The sequence below is a fragment of the Anolis carolinensis genome, chromosome 1 (genome assembly GCF_035594765.1).
Source record: "Anolis carolinensis isolate JA03-04 chromosome 1, rAnoCar3.1.pri, whole genome shotgun sequence".
Classification (NCBI taxonomy): Eukaryota; Metazoa; Chordata; class Lepidosauria; order Squamata; family Dactyloidae; genus Anolis; species Anolis carolinensis.
The window spans coordinates 251,726,719-251,738,962 of NC_085841.1; the positions used below are offsets into that span (position 1 = coordinate 251,726,719).

The following is a 12,244-nucleotide window of genomic DNA, read 5'->3' on the forward strand; positions in this document are numbered from 1 at the left end:
GGTATCACTCTACCACCCTGAGCATGCCTTGATCTCTTCTGTTTTTGGAAACTATGTGGGGTTGAGCTTTACTTTCATATCTAGGTGTGAGATCACATGGAAATAATAGGCATCCAAGGCAGGGCTAAGAAAGAATCATGCTGTTATCTTGGAAGGCCAATGCCAGTCAAAATACTTAGTGAGGTGGACCAAGTGCCTGCCGTCACTGTGAGGACGTTTCCTGTTTTCCTTTGCAAATTCAGCTGTGGTTAACTGAAGGAGAAAGTGTGTGTATGTATTATGCAAGTATTCCTTGCACAGCTGCATGGGTTAGGGGGGAGGGGCTACAAATGGGTATTTGATAAGCATACAAATGGAAACCACTGAAAAGCTGAACTTCCAGGTGCATGCAGATATATGTATAATTATCCCCGTATCTTCCTGGTTGTGCATAAAAAGCCACTTTGTGAGAAAGAATTTGGGAATAGTGAGGAAGCAAGGCAGGCACACAGTCTTTTTTGGTACCCATGTCTCCTTGTTTACCCATTAAAAGAGCAAAGTTTTAAGGGCATTGCTGTAAAAACTATGAACTCTTTATTAGCTCGGGCCTGCACAACATAGGGCTCATGGCTTAGATACGGCCCATAAATGGCTTCCTTGCAGCCCGCGGAGGCTCTGGGCATCAGTCTTTTAGGGGTCCCCAGATGTTTTGGCCTTCAAATCCCAGAAATCCTAACAGCTGGTAAACTGGCCGGGATTGCTGGGAGCGGTAGGCCAAAATGCCTGGGGACCCACAGGTTGAGAACTACTGTTTTAGAGGAAGGTTATTGGGAGATTGGTTGCTATACTGGGAGTTTTGTCAGCCTTGACTTTTCCTGTAACATTTAATCATCCTCTCCCTTGACCAGCCCTTAACTTGACCCTCGCTGGAATTTGCCAGCTGTACATACCTCCCTGGAAAGAAGTGAGTTAAAAAGGGTGGTCTTTCCCTGGAAAGTAGTGATTTTAAAAAGGGTGGTATCTCCTTTAAAAGATTTTGGGCTGAAATAGGGTACTATTCTTAGGCACGTGGAGGGCCAGTCTGACTCAGCCTGTGCCTTATAGGCTTACATTTTGGATTTGGTGGCAAAGAAGCAACATCTGATTGAAATATTTTTAAATGATAATTGGATTGAAATGGCTTTATTGCTCAATGTCAGCCAATAGTGTTGGGAAAAAAAGTTTGTCTGTATTTTTCTCTGAGGCAGAGAGTCAAGACTGAGAGTGTAGCTCACTGAAGACAACCATTTTTTAATAACTAGCTGTGCCCAGCCACACATTGCTGTGGCTTATGGGAATGCTTTGTTGACCACGTGGAATAACAGTGAATAGCCTTGCAGCCCCAAAGCCTGGCTGTTTCATTCTTATGGAAATCCTTGTTTGGTGAGCTGGAATACAAAGGAATAAATAGGCTTGCTGCTTGGAAGGCTGGGTACTTGCGTTGTAAGGGAATTTTTTTGGGGGGGCTGCTAGAATTGCAGTGAATAACCTCACTACTTCAAAGCCTGGCTGCTTGCTACCTGGGGGAATCTTTGGTTGATCAGCTTCAATAGTACAGAGTGGTATCGCTGCTTCAAAGCCTAGCCACCTTCTACCAAGGTTAATCCTTTGTTCGTCTGGTTGAAGTGCACTGAGTAGCCTTGCAGCTTCAATGCCTGGCTGTGTTATACCTAGGGGAATCCTTGTTTGGCGAGCTGTAGTAGCACCCTCAATCAAAGAGCCTCTTTGAAGCCTGGCTACTTCCTTTGTAGGGGAATTCATGTTTGGCCAGCTTGAATTGCACTGAATAGTCTTGCAGCTTAAAAGCCTGGTCTCTTTCTACATAGGGCATCCTTGCTAGGCCAGGTTGAATGGGACGGAGTAGCCTTGTGGCTTCAAAGCCAGGGGGTTTTCTACCTAGGGGAAATCTTGGCTGTCCAGGTTGAATAGCACTGAATAGCCTTGCTGCTTGCAAGCCTGGCCTCTTTCTACCTTGTGAAATCTTTGGTTGGCCAGGTTGAATAGCAATGAATAGTCTTGGTGTAGCAAGTATGAATGCTGCAATTAGTCACCTTGATTAGCATTTAATGGCCTCGCAGCTTCAAAGCCTGGCTGCTTCCTCCCTGGGGGAATCCTTTGTTGGAAGGTGTTAGCTGGCCCTGATTGTTTCCTTTCTGGAAATTCCAATTTCCTTGTTTTCCGAGTGTTGCTCTTTATTTACTGTCCTGATTTCAGAGATTGTATTCTGTATTATTATACCACAGTAATTATTATAATTTATATTTATAATCTTATATTATCTGCTTAGAACTGGATTATATGAGACCCCTTCTACACCGCTGTATAAAATCCAAATTGAACTGGGTTATATGCCAAAATAATCCAGTTCAAAGCAGATACTGTGGATTATGTGCATTGGCATTCTGGGTTATATAGCTGTGTGGAAGGGCCTTAAGTCTACACTGCCATATAATCCAGTTCAAATCAGATAATCTGTATTTTATAGGCAGTGTGGAAGAGGCCTAAGTCAACTCTGCCTGTCCCCTGGGTGTCACTGTGGCTGAGGGGTTGCTAGGAAACGTAGGAGGCGGGGCCAAAAGGCAGCGAGGGGGGGGGGGCTACCTTTCTGACTTGCAGCCAGTCCTCTGTAATTTGGACTATTTTTTCTAGGTTTTTTTATTGAAAGACATAGATATTTTGTGGCCAGATATGGTGTGATTTGGTTCAGTGGTTTTGTTGTTTACTCCATGGGGGAAAGGCACATTACATTTGTATATATATAGACTATCTTATGTTTCTGGCATTGTTCAGGAAGGCATTTTCTAATGCTAATTACTAATACTCATTGTTAGCAATACAAGCTTGAAAGCATTTTTCAGGTTTTCTTACTGTTTACATTTAGTTAATTAGTACAATTTTTTATATTAATGTGATCTCATAATAAATAGAAATATTACGCAGTAAGTTTAATTAATTGATATTAATTGAAACTTCCTTTTTTATAATATGGTTTATTTGCATAATAGTTTATTCATTAATACTAAAAACTTATCTGATAAGCGGCTCAAAGTGGTTTTGCCTATTTTAATTTCGGGCCCTTACTATTTCCAAGTTGTGCAGGCATACTTTAGCTAAATAGGCTAAAGATTCCACAAAATGAAACTTAATAAGCACAGTGATTGAGTAGATCATTCAATAGTCTTCCTCTTAAAAAAGTGCAATATTCTGTTGATGCTCATTAGCCAGCAAGATACCAAGAAAGCAATTTTCATTTTGAAAGATCTTACGGTACAGTCATTTGTGTTTTTCTAATTAGTAGCAGACCTCACTGCAATGGCATTGCTGACAGTGAACTTTCTTCTATATGCGTTCAGATGACATACCTAATCCTTGAAGAAAATGTGGACAATGATCCTTGTAAATTTGCTCTCATGAGTCGAGAAACATCAGAAAGGCTCGTCTTGCAGGCAGCCAATCCTGAAATCCAGCAAGCTTGGGTGCAGGACATCAATCAAGTGTTGGACACACAGAGAGACTTCTTAAATGGTAGGTACTTCATCTCTGTAACTTGCACTAAAGTCCAAAGGCTTTGTGGTGAGCTCCTCATGCAACTTTATTTTGCATGCAACCTCAGTCCTACTCCAACGCAGTATTGCTTTTATTGGCCTTATCCATAAGTCTTGGTTATGCTCCCAAAACTTCTGCCATCTTCCACATATATGGGGTGTAACAAGAGAAAAAACCATGAGTGTTGAAGAAAAAAATCCATTTTTTAAAAAAAAGTTGGTTTCTCCCACTTTATTTTTCAAAGTAACCTAGCCAGACTTCAACTGATACTCCGTCATCTGTAAAACTTAGAATGATATATTTTTATGTCAACAACTACCCCTATTTGAAACAAGGTGGATGAATACAAACTACCAGTTACCAAAAAATAACTTAACCATAACTGCCATGTAGGATGGAGCTTTTTCCCACTTCTGAATTTATTCGGAAATGCAGGGGAGGCTCATAAGGTATCCTTTGCTGTAGCACCATGTGTAATCCACTGTTTCTTAAACCAGGTCCTGATCCCAAATGGGATCCTCTTATCACAGTGTTGGGATCATGAAAAATTTGGCAATAATAAAAGGTTTCTGAACGCCACCTAGGCATTTTCACAAATCTGTTAGCAACAATGTTTACAGTAAGCTCTTTAGTAATTGCTTCAGCTGTTCTTTATTAAAACGAAAATCAACCTATTTAGCAAATGCTGATTTATTATCAGTAAACATTTTACTTTGTGCCTATTTTATAAACTTTTGCGATATTATATAGCTAGTATTTAACTTCTTGGGTGGAAAGGGGTCATGAAAAAAATCTGGAGCAGAAAGGGATAACAAGTGGAAAATGTTAAAGAAGCCCTGGTCTAATCCAGTCCTAAAGTCTTTTTATGAACACTTTTTTAAAAATTCAGCCAGTAATGCATGTGCAACATGAGTATTTGCTACTCATTATATCACTTTTACCCATTCTTCTTCCTGTATCTCATCCACACCACTGATTTTATTTTTCAGTAATAGCATGCCCATGATATCCCGTTCTCTGCTTGAAGAAAGAGGCTCCTGTTAGGATTTCTGACAATAAGAGGGCTGGGAATGTCTTTATACACGGGATACTAGTCTGTTCAGTTTTGTCCTTGTCCTGATCAATATAGTAGACTTGCCTCCTGGAGAAAGAATGGAGTATTTTACTGATACTATGTAGCATCTGTAAAACCTATAAATATGTGCAAGTAAGTGGTAGAAGAAAAATGTTCCACAAGTTTTGAAGAAGCATGACTATTCCAGACTATTGCTATCATCACTTTGATATGGGAGTTGGCAGATGTCACACTAAGCTCTAAAAGGTCCAAGGCTGCAGCATTGAATGTGGTGCTGTATTTCATTAAATGGCACTACCTAATATTTCCTCCCTATTTCATAACAAGCATTTTCATTGTCTTCCTGTCTTGTGGCCAAAAATATATGTAAGAATGCTCTTCTGTATAATGTCTTTTGTTCAGAGCATGGTGTCCCTCACATGAGGGCATACAACCAGATTTCAACTGGGAGGCCCAAACTAATGGTTAGTATTCTGCTCTAGCACTACAGTCTCCTATAGAGTATCAACGCAAAGAAAGCAGTTCAGCTGTCATGAGACCACAGGCCAGCAGGGTACCCCAGCCCATCACCAGACCCTATTCCTCAGGTCCTGTTGGGTCTGATAAACCTTTGAAGGCAACCATGCGTAACCCATCTCTTCCACCTCTGAAGATATCTACCTCCAATGGCAGCACCGGACATGAACAGCATCAGATTGGGGAAAAATATGAACAAAGCAAGGTATGTCATTTTTTGTGTTGCATTTAGACTATCTTTTCTGGCCCTTATCTGTCACTGTCATTTGAAATTTGTCTGCCTACTGCCATAGACAGTGAAACAAGTGTCTGATCTGGTTAATCAATATGTAAGTGGTAACTGCTGATCTAATAAGTGAGAGTCCTTATGTGGGAGATCTGCATGTTGCCATTGGAAAAAAATGTAAGCAAGCAGAAAGATTTTTTTTTCACCTTCCATTTTTCAGCAATGTGGCTGACCTTCAAGATGAGTCTGGCTCCTTGCTCGCACTTCACAGGCAGGGCAGGTTATCTGTCAATCAATCTTAACACCTTAAATGCAAGAGCCCGTCACATTTTCCCACCTCCATCCTTCCTCTACTAATTTCAGGACAGGGCTTTAGCACTTTCCCAGCTAAATCTGTTTTGCTTCACTATTTGTGCCATATTTTGTGAGGATCTTATCTGGATAGTTCTGCTCTAACATGCTAGGCTTGTCTCGGTGTTTATGGCTGCTGTTTGATGAGATCATTTGATCTTTCGTTCTTATCATCATAATGGGGATGGTTCTGTTGAAGGGAATGCCCAGTGAATGCAACCTCAACCTCTCTTCTGATGAGGAGTTGATGTGTGGGAGCAAAGAATAATAATAATAATAAACTTGATTTATATCCCGCCACCATCTCCCCAACGGGGACTTGGGGCGGCTTACATGGGGCCACGCCCAGAATGATACAATATAATAGAATATAAGTAGAACAACAAATCATAACACATTAAACAATACAATAAATGATAATATACACTACATTAAGCAAAATCAAAAGAACAATAAAACAAGGGCGGGCCACATGAACACTAAGATTAAAACTCAGGTGAGAAAGGAAATAAGAGTAACAACCACGGAGAACAGGGTCATAAAGTAGTGGTGCAGTCTGGAGGACAGATATTGGAGGAGAGCAGCAGAAGGGATGTATGTAGTAATTACTCTCCAAAAGCACAACGGAAGAGCCATGTTTTCAGGTCTTTCTTAAAGGCTACTAATGTGGGGGCTTGCCTAATCTCACTGGGCAGTGAGTTCCACAATTGGGGGGCCACAGCAGAGAAGGCCCTCTCCCTTGTTCCCACAAGGCGGGCCTGAGATATCGGCAGTGGCAACAGGAAGCACATTTGAGGTGTGCAGAAGGTGTGGACCAGGGTCTGGAGATGGGTTCTGTTGGGCCCATGATTGTGGCTGAGAGTGTGGTCTATGAGTGTAACAAGTTGGCTCCAGCCATGCAAACTACTTTAGATCTTCCTACTTCCCTCCTCCTGCCCAAGATGGGCAGGAACTCCCTGGGAGTTATTTATCTGAATAAGTCATCTAACTGAAATGGCAAGGATTTTAGAGTACCAAGAGAAAGGGTGCACAGACTCAATTCACAGCTGTCTGTGAATTTCAGATCTCTTAGGAGGAGATCTGAAATTGTATGAAGCAAGCATCTTTTGTAAGAAGAAAGAGAGGGATTATCTGTCTCAATGCATTTTTCTATGGTGGTTTGAGCAGTTTCTCTCTTTTTTTTAAGGGAGATGGAAAAAACTCGGGTTGCCTATAAACCTGGCATGGGCAAACTTTGGCCCTCCAGGTGTTTTGGACTTCAGCTCCCAGAAATCCCAGTCGGCTTACTGGCTGTTAGGAATTGTGGGAGTTGAAGTCCAAAACACCTGGAAGGCCAAAGTTTACCCATGCCTCCTGTAAACAGTAAGATTATGATCATAATTTATGAAACAGTGCCAGAGATCAGGTCTAAGGCTAAACATAATCATGCTGTTGTTTCCTTCCCTGAGGTGTTTATGGAGGTTATGGAGGTGAATGGCCCCATTCTGGAGTGGAGAATGTGATACCCGCTGTTGCTAGGTGCTTTTGTTCTTTGTCACCTGATGTGATAAAGAAATTAAGCTCTTGCTTTTTTATGCTCCTGTGGTTAGGTTAGTCTCATGCTTATTTATAAGAAATGGAGATGATTCTCTTAAGAATCCAGAAGAAGGTTGAAATGCTTTTGAGAGGGTTTATGCTTTTGAGAGTGTTCAACTCTTGTGGTTCATGCTGCTTCTGTGACTTCCTTGTTTGCTAGGATTTTAATTCATTGGACTAAGGTTTTAAAACCAAAGCAAATTTTACTGTATGTCCTTTTAAAGGGGATACATTATTTGGTGATGCTCCAGATGAGTGGTTGGTGGAGACCAAGGTTAAAAAGAAAGTGCTACCTGCTGTGAGATTTAAAAAAATGAAAAGTCCTTTTAGACAGGAGCTCAGTCCTTTTGGTAATACAGACCCAAATTTCAGCAGTGGGATTTTAGGTCCTTTTGATCAAGCAGGAGCCCCGACATCTGTCCTGCTGAGTTATGACTACCACAGAAAACATCTATCAAGGCATTTTCTTTTAATTTTATAAAAAGCTGACTTGAACATAGCTTAGATGGCCAGAAACAGAATCTAATTCATGGTGACTAGTAATGATAGCTAAACAGGACCCTCAGAGGCAACTGAAAGACAACAGTGATGGCTCACACTCAGTGCTGTGTTTGTAGGCTTTCTACTAACTTCTGAGTAGCCATTGTGGACAATAACAAGCATACTTTTTGAATACAACTCCCAGGGTTCTTATGGTTGCTGGCCAAATTGGCTAAGGGGTTTTAAGAATTGTAATCTTAAAAAAGTAAGGTTTCAAATCTTTCAATGATGAGCTCGATGTATCATTTATTACAGCATGATGAACTAGATACAGGCAGTCCCTGAATTAAAAACATCAAATTTACATACGACTCCTAGTTACAAATGAGTGTAAGACAGCAAGATGTGAGAGGAAATCTACTCATAGGAAAAGAAATTCACTCCTGTAGGAGGTCTCATGGGGAAAAGGTGTCTCTACTGAAGCTTTATCACTTATCCTTGTTTTTATGACAACCCAAAACTTTCAAAATCCAATTGTGTCTGGGAAGGAAAGTGAGGTGAAATATTCTGAATAGGGGCACAAACAGCTAAACAAACACATCAGGGGTGTTAATCCTTTCGTGTGCTATCTAAAACTGAAAAAAATATTGTTGGCTAGAGTTACACTTACAAAAGTATCTGTTCTGACTTACATACACATTCAACCCACAGTGCCTATTTTGTTGGTAACCTGGGGACTGCCTGTACATCATTTCTCTTTCTCAGCAGGGCTCCTTTCATGTTCATGCCCTGTTAAAATATAATTGTTCCTCCACATCTGCGTATTTAACATTCATGGCTCTGATTATTCGTAGATTATTTGCTACCACTTGCAAAAATTCCTATGCGAGTAGAGTTTTACCATCTCTGTTAGCAATGCACTAATTTGTCTGTTCCGGAGAGCTCCGAGAACAAGAACTCTGAGAATGACACAGTTGAATGTGATACATTGAATGCAATGATTTTTTTAAAGCGTCATTGTACCATAGCTATCTTGTCATCGTTACTTTGTATATTTTCTTCTTAGAATGACTTGGGTGGTTGCAATGGAACCTCTTCTATGGTGGTCATCAAAGATTACTATGCACTGAAAGAGAATGAAATCTGTGTCAACCAGGGTGAGGTGGTCCAAGTACTTGCCATTAACCAGCAGAACATGTTCCTTGTGTACCAGCCTGCCAATGACCATTCACCAGCAGCAGAAGGATGGATCCCAGGGAATATCTTGGCTCCCCTCACTAAATCAGCTACAGATAATAGCGACGGAAGCATAAAGTAAGTGCTGTGTTGGATTCCCTGGAAGCTGTATATGGATTTTTGACGAATAATAAAATCCAGATGGTAGGATTTGCCTACTTTTACAAAATCTACAGTGCCATTGGAACAAACTTTGCTTGATCACACAGCATGGGGTTTCCATGTTGGGATAGTCGGGTTTTTGTTAAACTTTTGGTTTCCCCCTTATAGTTTGTAAAGAGTTGACATCCATAGGCAGTTTAAAAGGCATGTTTTATGTTTTTTCCCATCATTTCCTAATAATGGACTTGATTTGGACTGGACATCTATTTATCTTGTGTTTAAATTGTTTATAAAGAATGCCCTATATATATAACCTATATATGTATAGGTTATAATGATACAGAGCAAAAACACAAACAAACCATCAACCAGAAATGTCAGGCCCTGCGTTGGATTGTGTCCTGCTTCTCAAGGAAGAGAGATTTTATGTTGTCTATGGCAATTTCTTGTACAGCTTGTAACATTTTTTATTTTTATTTTTTCTGTTCACGTAATATTTTGTAAAAAAAAAATGCTTTGAAAAATCCCTTTTGGAATACATTCCTGTAAAAAGTATTTTGCACTATTTAAAGAAATCCATATTTGAAGTCAGGTTGTGCAATATTATGGATAATCACAATGTTCATCATTGTACCTGTAATGTAACTAATAATTTTAAATGTACTATTTTAAATATGTAAAATAAATTTTCACCATGAGCATGTTTTGACAAGGTTAAAAGGACCAGTTTCTGACCTGCTTTAGTTCTTTCCTTTTCTTACAAAGTTTTGTTGTTTATTTAACAAATGTATGAATACTATTTCCCTTTTTTGAAATTTGTCAATTTGAAATGACTAAATAATGCAAGAATATGTTTTTTGATATTAAATACTGAAGGTACAATCCTAACTGTTGGGTTTTTCAATCTTCAGTTGTTAAGCAACAATGTTGGTTGTTGTACACATTTCTCAAAGTACAGTTGTTTCAGAAAGGCTGTATTCAGCAAAATTTTCATTTGAGGTGAGGATAGACTTAATGTGCTTTTCAAAAGAAAAAAGAGAAACGTAAACAGTCCAATGTAGATCTAGCGCTCCAAGTGTAATAAACCAGGGTTGACAACTTCTTACCTTCTAGATGTAGACCAAACCATCATAAGAATCAGTAAGGAATAACCAGAGTTGTCATCAATATCTTGAGGGTCACAAGTTGTCAATCCTTGTATTATCAAGATACTGGAACAGCACACCTATGCTTTTATAGTTTCATTTGCATAGATGCCTGCCGATGTTTAATCTAAACAGGCGTTCTGCCTAACAAGATATTCATTAGTGTGAGTATAACACTGAATTTCATTTAAGGCCAACAAGCAATTAAGCTCTAGACCTCCCACAAGAGTTCCAAAGTGTTATCAAGACTTTGAGACATTTGGCTCCTGTCTTCATGGAAGTCCTATGCTGATTTTTCCAGTTTCATGTGATCTCATTTAGAAATAGCTGAATAAGCATGCTCATTAAATGGGGTGAGATAAAGAAACAATTAGTCCCCTCGCTTGGCTGCTGCTGATTGTGCCACACATTGTACTGTTGCTGAACAACACTTTTTTTCCCTAGCAGCAATCTCTCTTTCCCATAATGTATCTCTTAAGTGATTTGCCCATGTGATTTGGGATGGATATTTATGTTACAGACATTTTGACCATAATGGTAGTCTTCTACTAGAAGAAAAACAAGGAATTAAAAATTTGTACCTATAAAAATAAGTCATAGCATGAAAAATACATGGCATGGCAAGCAAACATACACACACACACACACATATATATAGCTGAAAAATGAAGTGGAACATTATATACAGTACATACAGCTATGGAAGAGGAAAGCAGACATATATGTCCACACAACAAATGTAGAAATCAAGACTAAGCAAAACCCTTCTCAGTATAGTTTTGTTAAATAGGGATGTAATTCCTGTGAGTTGTCTTCCCTCATACAAAATGATTCCACAAATGTTCATAGAGGATTTTAGAATTTTCAACAGATTTTTCCTGCCTCCAAAAAGCATGGTCACTGGAATAAATCTGTATATTTCCACAGGCCTGTCTATCAGCTAGAGCATTTGTATTTAATCTTGCCCATGTTTCACAGTACTCAAGTGGCACAAATGTATCAAAGAAGCAGAAGAAAATTTGGAGATTATATTATTAGGGACTGGTCTAAATGTATCAAAGAAAATGGAAAATGTTTCCCCATTACTGTTACTGGTTCAGTTAGCTGAGAATCTGCAAAGATTCTGTTATTTAACCAGCTTTGTTTTAATAATGTGTACATTCTTATTATCTTACAATATCTTCCAAAATATTACATTCTCTCATCTTCTTTTGGAGCCATTAAAACAGCAGGAAAGTGTGCCATACAAATGATGAAATACGGTATTTCTATACTCCTTGTATTGTTTTGTGAAAGTTGGCCAACTACGTAGTTCCTCTAATCTTGCTTTACTTTCATTGTTTTAACTAGAAGTATTTTTAATCTACTTCTAAATCCTTGCATGTGGCAAATTTTATTTATAATGTATGCTTTCACCTGCAGACCTTCCATCATCCTTTAAAGAAAATGCTTTTTTTTTCCAAATGGCAAGAATACCGAAACAATAATTCTAGAACAGTTTGAATTTCAGAATTGAAGGTTTGTACCAAAATAGACATATTGCAAATGGCTTCCATCTCCTTAGCAGAGCTGCAGGGGTCAAGAACGTGTATGCTGATTGCCTTTCCACATCCCTTCCTCTTTTTTCTAAGATATGCCATTTGATTGGTGCATTTTTTGGTACAACAGGAAGTCATGTTCATGGCATACTCTGCGCATGAGAAAGCGGGCGGAAAAGGAAAACAGTGGCAAAACTGAAGCCAATGGCCTACGTAAACCCAAGGATATTCTGGGCAACAAAGTCTCTGTGAAAGTGAGTAAGGCCATTTGAAGATGTGCGCTGCCCCCTGCTTCTCATACTCACCACCCTAGAAACATTCCTTTCTAAGGACAGAGGGTGATGTCTGGCTTTTAGTTGTTGTTTTGGTTTTTTATCTTTTTTGGCTTTTATTTTTCATTCGTTTTACTTTTTGGTAGTAGTAGCCATTTTGGCCG

The 12,244-nt window shown here is 39.3% G+C and overlaps 1 protein-coding gene across 10 annotated transcripts in view; it reads left to right on the plus strand.

Moving 5' to 3' along the window:
• Nucleotides 1-12,244, plus strand: part of kalrn (kalirin RhoGEF kinase) — a 627,264-nt gene that overhangs the window by 586,811 nt on the left and 28,209 nt on the right. For all 10 annotated transcript variants that reach the window (XM_008109458.3, XM_062971761.1, XM_062971850.1 and 7 more), the window contains 4 exons: nt 3,372-3,543; nt 5,122-5,360; nt 8,854-9,101; nt 11,939-12,062. In XM_008109458.3, the coding sequence (XP_008107665.1) occupies nt 3,372-3,543; nt 5,122-5,360; nt 8,854-9,101; nt 11,939-12,062 (783 nt within the window). The remainder of the gene's footprint in view (nt 1-3,371; nt 3,544-5,121; nt 5,361-8,853; nt 9,102-11,938; nt 12,063-12,244) is intronic.